The sequence below is a fragment of the Heterodontus francisci genome, chromosome 7, assembly GCF_036365525.1.
Source record: "Heterodontus francisci isolate sHetFra1 chromosome 7, sHetFra1.hap1, whole genome shotgun sequence".
Lineage (NCBI taxonomy): Eukaryota > Metazoa > Chordata > Chondrichthyes > Heterodontiformes > Heterodontidae > Heterodontus > Heterodontus francisci.
The window spans coordinates 13,336,081-13,351,051 of NC_090377.1; the positions used below are offsets into that span (position 1 = coordinate 13,336,081).

Genomic DNA, 14,971 nt, shown 5'->3' on the forward strand with positions numbered 1-14,971 from the left:
TCATAATCACTCATCATCTATACCAAAAACAATCAATGCAAACTTTACAACAACCAACAGCACTAACAAATATTAACTATTCAGCCTGGCGCTTACTCTTAGTGGCCATGGTATAAGTGTTCTTGCCTACTCTGGTGCTTCTATGGTGGATGGTTGCTGAAAATCTGAAGGGGCAGTTTAGCTGCTGAACCTCGCCGTCATGAGGACACAACCTTTTCCACCAACTATACAGCAAGCAGCTGAGGATAAGGAAGAGGAGGAGGCAGCTAACAGTCATGATACCCGTGATTGATTCATCCCACTCCGATACCAGTAAACCAGTAGACTAGTAATCCAGAGCCCAGGCTAATATTCTGGGGACATGGGTTTGAATCCCACCACAGCAGATAGTGAAATTTGAATTCAATTAATAAATCTGGCATTAACAGTTAGTCTAATGGTGACTCGGAAACCATTGTCAATTGTTGTAAAAACCCATCTGGTTCACTATTGCCCTTAAAGGAAGGAAATCTGCGGTCCTTACCTGGTCTGGCTTACATGTGACTCCACACCCACAGCAATGTGGTTGCCTTTTAAAATGTGCTCTGAAATGGCCTAGCAAGCCACTCAGTTCAAGGGCAGTTAGGGATGGGCAATAACTGCTGGCCTGGCCAGCGATGCCCGCATCCCACAAATGAATAAAAAGTAAAAGCAACCCCAATTTCCCATTCACCAATGCTCTCACAGCTTCTTTCCCCTCTGTTTTGGACCATCACAGCATCTGCTTGACCACAATGCAAAAATAAAATCCACCACAAAATAAACATTTCAGACCAAATTTATAAATCAGTGTCATATTGCAGACAACTAATCACCCTTGTACATCTCCTTAAGGCCTGTCTTCCATGTGTCTTTGCCTGTCTTCGTGCTCTTACGCAGTGCTACCCCAGTGCTGCAGCATGATTGGTGGAAGGCTACTGATATTCAATGGGGGTGGGGGTGGGGTGGGGTGGGGGGAGACTACAGATGGCCTTGCAGGATCATCTAAAGCAGCTCTGACCCTAGAAGTCCTGGCTTTGGACTTCACCACCTCAGCATGGGCAACAGCAGTCTGGCCTGGCTGGCTAATGAACAACAGCAAGGGCACTACTGGAATGGCAGTGGTGGGAGGACAAATGCTGTCATCCTGAGAGGACAGCAGATATTTGCAGAACGGAAATACTGCCACTGTCCCAGGGCATCACTTCAGCGATTCTAGTAATCTGTTGGTGGACAGATTGCCGGACTGCTTTGACACCCTGCAACTCTTTGAACACTAGTATCTGCAGCCATGATGGCAGCAGTCTGAGATCCAGTGGCAGCAAGCTCACATTGCATGAGAGCATCTGAGCTTGCATGGCAGCAATACGAGGTTTTAGGAAAGCAGTCAGAGATTCCATTGCAGCACCCAGATGTTGGGTGGCTTCTTCTTGTGCTGCAATGGAAGCTGAGACATCATCCATCAGACGCTGTGTCATGGGTGGGCCTGCAACTGTGCTAATGGAGTTGGCTACCACTTCCAAGCTGGAAAGGATGAGCTCCAAGTTCTGCACAAAGTCCTGTGCCAAGTTGATGCCGGACTCTTCCATGCTCCTTGACATTGACTGGAGGCTTTCTGGCAGGCTTCCCTATGCACCAAGAACTTCATTGTGCATGTACATCATTTTTCTGTTGGCCACACAATTGAGGTCCTCATCTGAGTCCTCTGCGGCAGTACTCGTGTGTGACCTCACTTTTATCGAGCTGGCACTTGCACTATCCTTGTCCCCTGCCCTGGCTGCAGGCCACTTGTGAACAGTGCCTCACTGCGTGCAGATCCCGCCTCTAAGCTATCTTCTGTATTATGCACAGTGTCAGTATCTGAGCTGATTGCTACAAGTGTGAGAGCGAATGACGATGTTGCTCCCTCATCACTGAATTCTTGCTCTTCCAGTTCTTGCTCCTGCACCACTGTCTGGCCAGGTTGCATTTCTTGGGCATCTGAAAGGAGAAAGGCTCATGAGAAGTGTTATGGTGAAGTGGGTGGGGCAGCGGCAATGGGGATGAAAGCGAGCTTACAACATCTGTAGCTTGTAAATCAGAAGGGATTATGGGATGAGGGGCAAGTGGGATGTGAGAAAGAGGGTTGGGTATCAGTGTACTGTCATCTTCGATGACTTCAGCCCTGCCGCTGGCCATGGCCTCAGCGATGGCTGCTCCTATGATGACGACTGCCATCAGCGTTAGGACGTGTAGTCAGGCCCATGCCCTGCCACTTAGGTGCAGCTTGTCCTGCAAGAGAGGAGGAAGTGTGCCAGTGAATGGAGTGCAATGTGTTTGGGTGATGTGGCTATCATGGTTGAATAGCCTGTGTGAGAGTGAGATGAAGCTATGAATGTGAGGTATAAGTTGTGTCTGATAAGAGATTGTTGGTAGAAGAATATTGGGGGCCGGGGGGGGGGGGGGGGCGGTGTTGCATTGAGCAGTGTGTGAAGCTAGTGGTGCACTTAGTGGGATATGGCATTTGAAGATGAATTCAATGACCTTGGCCATTTGTGTGGGGCCATTGAACTTCTTGCGACACTGCATCCAGGTTCTCGGGGCTGGACTCCTGGCTTTGACTGCTGTGACCATCTGCTCCCATTGCCTTCACACTGGAAGGCCTCCTGGCCTCTGTGGATATAGGATCCTTCTCCTCCTGTGCACCTCCTCCAACAAGGCATCCAGCACAATGACAGAGAACTTTGGACCACACTCTCTGGTTGTGCCGTAATTTGGTGTTCTTCTTGCCCACTCTTCTGCAACCAATTCCAGCACCTACTGCAGCCATAATGCACCTTCCCTTTAAAGTGGTGCTAGCGTTGCACAAACTTGGGCCCCTGCTGAGGCTTGAGGCCACTCAGTGGCAGGTTTGGCCGTGGCTGCACCCAGCTATCATACAAACCAGAAGGCGGCACTAGTTTGTTTGCTGTTTGCATCGGAAGCACTGGGCGCAGATCAATTACGCTTTGCGATACATGTGGCCACAGAAACGTACAGCACAGAGGCAGCCATTCTATCTTTGAAAGACCAGTCGTGCTTAGTCTAACAACCTGCTCTGTTCCTAACTCTGTAAGTTCCTCATCCTCAAGTACTTGTCCAAATCCCTTTCAAAATTATTATTTATGGAATCAGCATCCATCACTTTTTCGGGTAGAGCAATCCAGAGCCTGAGAACTCTGAGTGAACTCTCCTCATCTTCCCTCGAGATGTATGCCAATGATTTTAAATCTGTGACCTCTGGTTTTTGACCAGAGGGAATAGTTTTTATTGCTACCTACTTTTATTTTTATTCGTTCTTGGGATGTGGGTGTTGCTGGCAAGCCCAGCATTTATTGTCCGTCTTTATTTGCATTGAACTGCTGCAGTCCTTGGGGTGTAGGTAGACCCACAGTGTTGTTCGGGAGAGAGTTCCAGGATAGTGACCCAGCGACAGTGAAGGAACGACGATACGGTTCCAAGTCAGAATGGTGTGTGTGGCTTGGAGGGGAACTTGCAGGTGGTGGTGTTCCCATGCATCTGCTACCTGGTAGAGGTCACTGGTTTGGAAGGTGCTGTCAATGGTGCTACTCCATCAAAACATCTTGAAAACCTCAAGAAGGGAAAATGTCAACAAAAGAAAGAGACATTAATATTTCATTTTAGCTATTCTGGAGCCTCATTAGAGAAACCAGCCAATGAGGAAATGGTGGGTTTGGTATTCTGGTGGCTTGATGCCATGGGCGTTTCCTTCATCTAAATCTATCATATGATCTATGCTAGGGGTACTCAGTTTATAATGAGCCAAGTTCTCCTCACCTCAATCATCAACCTTACAAAGGACAGTAACTTGCAAGCCATAATTATAAGGATTCTTATCCAACAATTGTTCCCATTCCATAGAATCAATAGTACAGCGCAAAAGGATGCCATTCGGCCATCGAGTCTGTGCCAGGTCTTGTGAAGAGTAATCCAGTAAGTCCCACTTCCCCATATTTTCCCATAGCCCTGGAATATCTTCCATCTGCCAAGAGTTCTGCCTGGAGCCATTTCTTGCACCTGTGGCCCTAACCTTAACCCCCTCCCTGTTTCTGTAACCTCCTCCAACCCTCTGAGATCTTTGTGCTCCTCCAATTCTATTCTCTTGCGCATTCTCTATTTTCTTTGCTTACCACTGAATTAAAAATGAGATCATAATTAACTAAATGTTTTGCTGAAATTACAGGAGTGGAAAAGAGTATTGTGGTGGTGATTTCTGGGAAATATTGTATCTCACAATATCTCTCATATCCTTTTAATCTTTTATGCCTATCTGTTCTCCAATTTTATTTGGATTCAAATTCATAGAATGATACAGCACAGAAGGAGACTAATCGACGTATCATGTCTGTGCTGGATCTTTGAACGAGCTTCCAAACTGGTCCCACTCCCCTGGTCTTTTCTCAATGCCCTGTAATATTTTCCCTTCAAGTATTTATCAAATTCCCTCTGAATGTCACTATTGAATCTGTTTCCAGCATTCCTCATTCAATGTTCTTGAGGGAAGTTCCGTTCATAAAGACATTTACCCCTGTTAACAATCAACTTTTGTCCTGTCCGCAAGAGCTCATTCACCTTTTGATGGTCAAACATCCATGGCAATCAGCATTCCTTTCTGCTTGGGCTAGATTTACTGCCTCCACTGGGGCTGGGAACGGAGGCAGGCAGGGCCATAAATGAGCCCCAATAACCGGCATGCTGGTTCCCCGGTTCCATCATGCCTCTGGGCCATTTTTGCTTATTGTGCAATTAAAGGAGGCAGACTGGTTCTCGCACCAGCAGGGGCCACTTTAGCTGTCTGGAGGTGGGCACCTGTTGCAGGCTTTGGGGCCAGCACTCCAGGCAGGCCTAGAGGCTCTACCTCCCCGCCTGGGTGCAAGAGCAACCACAGGCTGTCCTATAGAGAGGTTCCCTCTCTCCCCCCGTTAACAGTGGTGGCCTGGCTGCTGAATCTATTATCTAATTGAAGGTTTTTGTTAAATTGGAGAAAGGGCACCTCCATGTTGATGTGCCCTCTTACTTACCCTCCAGTACAGCCTGCTACTTCTCGCAAGCTGGAAGGCCTCTGATTGGCCCTCCAGCTGCTGGAGCCCACCTACTATCCTTAATTGGAGAACCTGTCTCCATGCCAATTAAGGTGGCTCCCCCGTGAAAATCCCAATGAATGACTCTTTCCCTCCGGGGTCGGGTTTCAGGTCCTGAAACAGCCCCGACTTCTGTTTTCTGCTCCCAGGAGGGAAAATCCAGTCCATTGAATTGAATCATACAGCACAGAAGGAGACCACTCAGCCCACTGTGCATGTGCTACTCTCTGGAAAAGCTATCCAATTAGTCGTATTCCGTTGCTCTTTCCCCATAGACCTGCCACTTTTTTTCCCCTTTGTAGTCAGATATCCAGCTCCCCTTTGCAAGTGACTATTGAATCTGCTTCCACCATCCTTTCAGGTAAAGGCCTGCTACCCGACCCGAACCCAACAGGACCCGCGACATGTGTTGGGTTGGGGTTGGGTCACTCTTCTGGGTCCGCCTTTTGTGCTTGGGTCGGGCCGGGTCCGGGACGGACACACACCGTCATAATTGGACTTGTTTAAAAAGATGAAGAGTGGAGCCACGAATTCAGTGATTGTTTGGTCACGAGTTAAACAGAAACCCATGGAGATGTGCCAAGACAGGTTGTGCCACACTGTACCAGTATCTGTATTGCTTAAAATAAACACAGCAGTTGCCCGAAGGCTCAGAAACTATCATTATACATTACCTAGACTCCTGCTTTACAGGTTGAAATACTTGCTGCAAGTTTATCCAGTGAGCAGCTGAGATGCAGAGACCAGGAAGGTCCTGAGTGATTAATTATTATAAAATATACAGTATATAAAAAATATAAAATGATCACTGTCAGGACTCTAGTCTACACACATACAGTACATTTTCTTTTTCCTGACCTGAGGAGGCCTTTACTTTCAGGCAATGCATTCCAACTCGCTGCACAAAAGAAATTCTCCTCATCTCTTCTTCCCCCAGGCCCTTTTGCCAATCTACGACCCTATCCATGGGATGTGCTGAATGGACCGCATGATGCTGGAACTTGGATGCCGTCCCTAATTGGATGGGGCCCATGGAGGCAGCTTCTTAATTGAAAAACAAGAAAGACTTCCATTTCTATAGCGCCTTTCACGACCACTGGACATCTCAAAGTGCTTTACAGCCAATTAAATACTTTTTGAAGTTTGATAGCATTGTAATGCAGGAAACGCAACAGCCAGTATGCACAGCAAACTCCTACAAACAGCAATGTGATAATGAACAGATAATCTGTTTTTTGTGATGTCGATCGAGGGATAAATATTGGCCAGGACACCCGAGACAACTCCCTTGCTCCTCTTTGAAATAGTGCCATGGGATCTTTTACATCCACCCAAGCAAGAAGGTGGGACCTCAGTTTAACATCTCATGTGAGAGACATTACCTCCCAACAGTGCACTGCTCCCTCAGTACTGCACTGGAGTGTCAGCTTTGATTTTTGTGCTCAAGCCCTGGAGTGAGAATTGAACCTAGAACTTTGTGACTCAGAGGCAAGAGCGCTACCTGCTGAACCACAGCCAACACTAGGATTGGCCTTCTCCGGGAAGATCACGCCCAATGCCCTGCCGTGACTACTTCTGAGTTCCAACCTGAAATTTAGGCCAATATCGGGATTGCATTTTTCCAGCCGGGAATATTCAGTTCGTTAACTCTTTTTCTCTCCCCACAGACCTTTCAGCATTTTCTGTTTTTATTTCAGGTTTCCGGCATCTGTAGTATTTTGCTTTTGTAAGGTTAAGGGGTGACTTAATAGAGGCGTTTAAAATTATGAAGGATTTTGATAAAGAAGGAGAAACTGCTACCAGTAGCAGATGGGTCAGTAACCAGAGAACACAGATTTAAGGTAATTGGCAAAATAACCGGAGGTGAGATGAGAATTTTTTTTCCTGCAGTGAGTTGTTATGATTTGGAATGCGCTGCCTGAAAGGGTGGTGGAGGCAGATTCAATTGTAACTCTCAAAAGAGAATTGGATAAATACTTGAAGGGAAGAAAATTGTAGGACTTTGGGGGGGAGCAGGGAGGGTGAGTGAGACTCTATGACACTAGGATGGAACGGCCGACTGGTTGTTGGCTGGCCAGATGTGAAAGGCCTTTGTGGCCATCTGGAAACTGAGTTAGTACTATGACTATGCAGACATTACCTCACACCTTCTGGAGTGCACAAAAAATGGTTCTAGGTACCCCAGATTCAGATCCTTCCCTTTGCCTCAGCATTGCTCAACCATGGTTGTGTGGGGTGAGGTGCTGGAAGGGGGAGAAGGTCTGACTTCTCACCTGCAGATGAAAAGAAATTCAGGGAACAAATGAGAAAGAGTGGGAACAATATTAAAACAAACCAAGTTTCATCAGAACAGCAGTAGGCCATTCAACCCCTCTTACATTCAGTTTGAGGAAGAGAAGAGTGGGTCCAAGACCAGTATTTTAAACTTAAATAAGGGCAATTATGAGGTCATGAAAGCAGAGGTAGCTAAAGTAATCTGGCAAATTAAGTTAAGGGATAGGTCAATAGAGATGCAGTGGCAGACATTTAAGGGGATATTTCAGAATACACAGAATAGATACATTCCAATGAGAAAGATAAATTCCAAGGAGTGGACCCGCCATCCGTGGTTAACTAAAACAGTTAAAGATAGTATCAAACTTAAAGAAAAAGCCTATAATTGCACAAAGATGGGAGGCAGGTCAGAAAATTGGACAGAATATAAAAAAACAGCAAAGAATGACTAAAAGATTGACAAGGAAGGTAAAATTAGAGTACAAGAGAAAGCTAGCTAGAAATATAAAGACAGATAGGAAGAGTTCCTACAGATATTTAAAAAAGAGAAGAGTTAACAAAGTGGATGTTTGTCCTATAGAAAGTGAGTCTGGGGAATTAATAATGGATATTAAGGAGATGGCAGATGAACAGTATTTTGCATCGGTCTTCACTATAAAGGATACATAATTGGCATGGTTAGAAGATTGGTTAGCTAACAGAGAGTAGGCATTAATGGGTCATTTTCTGGTTAGCAAGATGTAACGAGTGGTGTGCCACAGGGATCTGTGCTGGGGCCTCAACTTTTTACAGTTTATATAAATGACTTAGATGAAGGGACTGAAGGTCTGGTTGCTAAAATTGCTGATGACACAAAGATAGGTAGGAAAGTAACTTGTGAAGAGGACGTAAGGAGGCTACAAAGGGATATAGATTGGTTATGTGAGTGGGCAAAGACCTGGCAAACGAAGTATAACGTGGGGAAAGTGTGAAATTGTCCACTTTGGCAGGAAGAATAAAAAAGAAGCATATTATCTAAATGGTGAGAGATTGCAGAGCTCTGAGATTCAGAGGAATCTGGGTGTCCTAGTGTATGAACCGCAAAAGGTTACCATGCAGGTACAGCACGTAATTAGGAAAGCTAATAGAATGTTATCGTTTATTGTGAGGGGAATTAAATACAAAAGTAGAGAGGTTATGCTTCAGGGCATTGGTGAGACCACATCTGGAGTACTGTGTACAGTACTGGTCTCCTTATTTAAGGAAGGATGTAAATGCGTTGTAAAGTTCAAAGAAGATTTACGAGACTGATACCTGGAATGGGTTGGCTATCTTATGAGGAAAGATTGAATGGCTAGGCTTGCATCTGCTGGAATTTAGAAGAGTAAGAGGCGACTTGATTGAAACATATAAGATCCTGAGGAGTCTTGACAGGGTGGATGTGGAAAGGATGTTTCCCCTTGTGGGAAAATCTAGAACTAGGGGGTCACTGTTTAAAAATAACGGGTCACCCATTTAAGACAGAGATGAGGAGAAATTTTTTCTCGCAGAGGGTCGTGAGTCTTTGGAACACTCTTACTCAAAATGAATATGTTTGAGGCAGAGGTAGATGGATTCTTGATAAGCAAGGGGGTAAAAGGTTATCGGGGGTAGGTGGTAATGTGGAGAAATCAATTCAACCATGAACTTATTGAATGGTGGAGCAGGCTTGAGGTTCCAAGTGGTCTACTCCTGCTCCTAATTCGTATGTTCATATGTACCTGTTCCACCATTCATCACCCCATGTTTGCTGACCTACTCTGGTTCTCTGTCCGGCAACGCCTCAATTTTAAAATCCTCATCCTTGCTTTCAAGTCACTCCATGGCCTCGCCCTCCCTATCTCTGTGACCTCCTCCAGCCCGACAACTGGATGAGATCCCTGCACTCTTCCAATTCTGGCATTTTGCACATCCCCAATTTTAATCGTTCCACCTTTGGCAGCCGTGCGTTCAGCTGCCTAGGCCCTAGGCTCTGGAATTCCCTCCCTAAGCCTCTCTGCCTCCCTACCTAGCCCTCTTCCTTTAAGACATTCCTTAAAATCTATCTCTTTGTTGATCATCTGTCTTGATATCTCCTCATACGGCTCGGTGTCAAAAATGTTTTTATTGCTATCACTCATATATGATTTCTAATTGTGATTTTATTTTTTTCTTTCTCCCTTGTTGTTCATCAGAGTTTCATATCTGTTTGAAAGGAAGAGGCCAGCATCAATTGCAGTCATGAATCTAATAACTCCATCTTTTGACGGGATTCCAAGAAAGAAGTGGCTGACTCCCAACGACCTCCTTAAAATTAACTTTCCACTGACCATCACTGGTATCAGCAGCCGCACTATCTAACATTTGAACTGATGCCTTTCCCATTGAGAGGTGCTAAGCCCTCAGTGAGAAGGTGTCTCTCTGGGATTAGGGCAAACCTTAGGTAAAACAAGAGAAACCATCTGATTCCAACCAGAGGAAGAGGGAAAAAAAGAAAGGGACAAGTCTAGAACTTTAATGAATTTAGTGTAATAAATTATAGTTATTTAATAGAGCTAGCAAAAATATTTACAGAATTAAAATGCAGACAATTGGAAAGATTGGCTTGGCTGCAGCATTGCATATTTTGGGTTGGGAGGTACTTAATGTAAAGGATGTGTTTAATTACTAGATTTTGCTGAACATCCCAATATTTGTTAAAGAGGATGTCACAATAGTATCTTTTATTATATCATTAAAACAATTAAAAGTGATTACAATTAAGATGGTTGTGGTTGTTGAAGGTCAATCATCTCAGCTCCAGGACATCACTGCAGGAGTATCTCAGGGTAGTATCCTAGGCGCAACCATCTTTAGCTGCTTCAATGACCTTCGTTCAATCATAAGGTCAGAAGTGGGGATGTTTGCTGATGATTGCACAATGTTCAGCAACATTCACGATAAAGGCCAGCTCAGGTCTGCAAATGAAACCCGACCCGAGCCCGACAGAACCACATCTGACCCCAAGCCCGACCCGGCCCGGGTCCTTCCTTTTTTTCCCGCGCCTGACCCGACCCGACCAACCATCAGTTAACCTACCTTCCTTTTTTCACTTTGTTCCTTATCTGCACAAACTTCAAATAACTGTAAAAAAAAACACCTGTCAAGCCCAAAAAGTAAATTAACATTGGAGCCACTTACTTGAGGTTGTGGTAGAGCGTGTCCAACCCGAGGCCGAATGCCAGACCCGGAAGTGTGACCCGACCCGAACCCGACACATGTCGTCGGGTCCTGTTGGGTTCGGCTCGGGTAGCCAGCCTTTAATTCGCGACTCCTCAGATATTGAAGCAGTCCGTGTGGAAATGCAACAAGATCCGGACAATATCCAGGCTTGGGCTGATAAGTGGCAAGTAACATTCGTGCCACACAAGTGCCAGGCAATGACCATCTCCAACAAGAGAGAAGCTAACCATCTCCCCTTGACATTCAATGGCATTACGATCGCTGAATCCCCCACTATCAACATCCTAGGGGTTACTATTGACCAGAAACTGAACTGGAGTAGCCATATAAATACCGTGACTACAAGAGCAGGTCAGAGGCTAGGAATCCTGCGGCAAGTAACTCACCTCCTGACTCCCCAAAGCCTGTCCACCATCTACAAGGCACAAGTCAGGAGTGTGATGGAATACTCTCCGCTTGCCTGGATGGGTGCAGCTCCAACAACACTCAAGAAGCTCGACACCATCCAGGACAAAGCAGCCCGCTTGATTGGCACCCCATCCACAAACATTCACTCTCTCCACCACTGACACACAGTGGCAGCAGTGTGTACCATCTACAAAATGCACTGCAGCAATGCACCAAGGCTCCTTAGACAGCACCTTCCAAACCCACGACCTCTACCAACTAGAAGGACAAGGGCAGCAAATACATGGGAACACCACCACCTGCAAGTTCCCCTCCAAGTCACACACCATCCTGACTTGGAACTATATCGCCATTCCTGCACTGTTGCTGGGTCAAAATCCTGGAACTCCCTTCCTAACAGCACTGTGGTGTACCTACCCCAAATGGACTGCAGCGGTTCAAGAAGGCAGCTCACCACCACCTTCTCAAGGGCAATTAGGGATGGGCAATAAATGCTGGCCTAGCTAGCGACGTCCACATCCCACGAATAAATAAAAAAATAATAATTTTTGCCTCACTTTTCTTTTCTCACTTCCTGAGGCATAAGATAGAAACAAATTTAATCTAAGGACGCTTTCTCTTGGTCCGTGGCAGGAAATGTTATTCAGCTTTTACATTGTGATAATCTCTTGATGCGTTTTATACCAACACTCGTTTTGCCAACCATTTTCCACTTAGTCTAAGTCAGCTCATGTCTTGAATACTACTCTTGTACCTGGAAGGCTCCTCTCACTCTTGTGTAGGGAGTAAGAAAAATCTTCTTGTTCTGCCGACGATCACGTTCTTCATTGCAACCCTTCTTGTCTGTTCCAATACTCTCCCGGACAGCCTCTCATTTATCACCCTCCATAAAATTGATCTCATCCAAAACTCTGCAGCCCGTATCCTAATTTGCACAAAGTCGTGTTCACTCATCACCCCTGTGCTTGCAGACTTACATTGGCTCCTGGTCCAATAGCACCTCGATTTTTAAATTCTCATTCTTGTTTTCAAATCCCTTCATGGCCTCGCCCCTTCCTATCTCTGTAACCCCCTAGAACCCTGTGAGATCTCTGCACTCCTCCAATTCTGGCCTCTTCAGCATCCTGGATTTTTGTCACTATTGGTTGCTATGCCTTCAGTTGCCTAGGCTCCAAGCTCAGAAATTAATACCTCCCTAAACCTCTCCACATCTTTAACTCAGTCTTCTCCTTTAATGCCTTTCTTTTACCCCTACATCTTTGACCCAACTTTTGGTCATCTGTCTTAATGTTTTCTTATGTGGCTCAGTGTTACATTTTGTTTGATAATGCTCCAGTGAAACGCTTTGGGACGTTTTACTATGTCACCAAGCCACTTGAGATATTAGGACAGGTGACCAAAAGCTTGGTCAAAGAGGTAGGTTTTTAGGATCATCTTAAAGAAAGGAGAGGGAAGTGGAGAAGTTTAGTGAGGGAATTCCGAAGCTTAGGGCCCAAGCAACTTCCAGCTCAAATGAGCCAGGGGATAACTCACCCACACCTGCAGTCACGTTGGGTACCAGGCCTTGGAGTAAACTTATTCTATTTTCATGCTCTCCATACAGTGTAAAAATTCTCCAAATGCATTAGCTCCTTTATCCTCAAAATTGCAGAAGCTGACTAGGCTTTGACAATTTAACAATTGACATGATAACTAGCGAAAGCACAAGAGCAATACAGGTAACCTGTCTCTAATATTTTCCGGCCTGGGAATTCACCAGATTGGATTTTCTTTCTGCTTCCAACCATTGCCTTCTTAATCAGAGTTGAGTGTTCTGCTAACCTCCATAGCAAGAGGAAGGGGCTAGATGAACTGCCCTGAACAATGCCTTCTTCAGTAACCCCTGGTTGGTTTACCTCAGCTGATGGGAATCCCAGAAAAGTAGTTGAAACATTAACTTAAATATACCAGCTTGAAATATGCGAATGTTCCTCAATACTGAATCATAGGGTAGACCTGAAAGAAGTGCACTGATTGGTCGGGAAGGACAATCGTATAATATTAACATTATTGCTGTCAGCAAAATGCGTCTAATTGAAGAAGGTAGGCTGGAAGTGGTTAATACAGAGTTACACCTTTTGTTTAGTTGCTTCAAAGAGCAATGTAGAGAATCTGTGATTGGCTTTGTTGTGAAATCCAACATGATATCAACAACCATAAATTGCATTTATTTCCCACCTTTAATGTAGTAAAACATGCCAAGGCACTTCAGTGCAGCATTATCTAACAAAATTTGACACTGAGTCACATAAAGATATTTGGACAGATGATCAAAAACATGGTCAAAGAGGTAGTTTTTAAGGAACATCTTAATGGATGGGTGCGAGCTAGAAAAAAGGAGATATTTAGGGAGAGTACTACATAGTTTTGGGCCCAGGCAGCTGAAAGCACGGCTGCCAATGCTGGAGTGAAGAAAATCAGGGTTGCACTAAAGGCCAGTATTGAAGAAGCACAGAAATCTTATAGGGTTGTAAGGCTGGAGGCGGTTACAGAGATGGGGACGGGTGAGGCCACGGAGGGATTTCACAGTTCAGAAGTTGATGAAGCAGGAGCTTGCGAAGTTCAGTGAATGGGACATGTGCAAATTAGAATATGGGCAGCAGAGAGACTTGAATGTCTTCCTGAAGGATTCATAACCACCTGAAAGCTATGAGACTTTTGGTGGCTCGTAAGAGGTATGCCACCATTATTAACACCTGTGTACGAGCCATGACAAACTCCAATGAAACCAAAAATAAATACTATGGAGATGTGGAACGTATCATCGCCCAAGTTCTTAGAAGCTCATTATCGTGGATGAAATTTTTAGCAACTACAGAGGCAGGGAAAGGGGGAGTGGGGTGCAAAATGGAAGGTTTATGATAGGATCGAAGGTAGGAAAGATTAAATGACAAAAGGGATGCTGGTGCAAGAGAAAAAGAGCTGGTAATGTGACAAGTAAGAACATATAATGAATGACTATCACCCAGAAGACAGGGAAATGGAACTGAGTGAATCGCTCTTTCGGAGAGCCTGTATGGACACGATGGGCTGAATGGCCTCCTTCTGTGCTGTAACAATACTGTGACAAGAAATAGGAGCAGGAATAGGCCATTTGGCCCTTCGAGCCTGCTCCAGCATTCAATAAAATCTACCTCAAGGCCACCTTCTTGCACTATCCCCATTTCCTCAGGGTCCAAAAATCTATCGACCTCCGTTTTGAATATCTTCTTTGGCCTCCTTGTCTCGAGAGACAATGGGTAAGTGCCTGGAGGTGGTCAGTGGTTTGTGAAGCAGCGCCTGGAGTGGCTATAAAGGCCAATTCCAGAGTGACAGACTCTTCCACAGGCGCTGCAGATGAAATTGGTTGTCGGGGCTGTTACACAGTTGGCTCTCCCCTTGTGCTTCTGTCTTTTTTCCTGCCAACAGCTAAGTCTTTTCGACTCGCCACTCATCAGCCCCGCCTTTATGGTTGCCTGCCAGCTCTGGCGATCACTGGCAACTGACTCCCACGACTTGTGACACTCCCACTTGATCAATGTCACAGGACTTCATGTCACGTTTGCAGACATCTTTAAAGCGGAGACATGGATGGCCGGTGGGTCTGATACCAGTGACGAGCTCGCTGTACAATGCGTCCTTGGGGATCCTGCCATCTTCCATGTGGCTCACATGGCCAAGCCATCTCAAGCGCCACTGGCTCAGAAAGGTGTATATGCTGGGGATGTTGGCCGCCTCGAGGACTTCTGTGTTGGAGATATGCCACCTGATGCCAAGGATTCTCCGAAGGCAGCGAAGATGGAATGAATTGAGACGTCGCTTTTGGCTGACATACGTTGTCCAGGCCTCACTGCTGTAGAGCAAGGTACTGAGGACACAGGCTTGATACACTCGGACTTTCATGTTCCGTGTCA

General features: G+C 45.5%; 1 protein-coding gene across 6 annotated transcripts in view; it reads left to right on the forward strand.

Moving 5' to 3' along the window:
* Window positions 1-14,971, forward strand: part of cfap65 (cilia and flagella associated protein 65) — a 473,759-nt gene that overhangs the window by 192,133 nt on the left and 266,655 nt on the right. Inside the window, exon 35 of one of the 6 annotated variants that reach the window (XM_068034813.1) lies at window positions 9,605-10,156. The exons of 4 other annotated variants lie outside the window; for them this stretch is intronic. In XM_068034813.1, coding sequence (XP_067890914.1) covers window positions 9,605-9,770 — 166 coding nt within the window. In that variant the 3' untranslated portion in view covers window positions 9,771-10,156. Of the gene's footprint in view, window positions 1-9,604; window positions 10,157-14,971 lie in introns of those variants that run through there. One more of the 6 variants, XM_068034815.1, reaches the window with a different exon arrangement.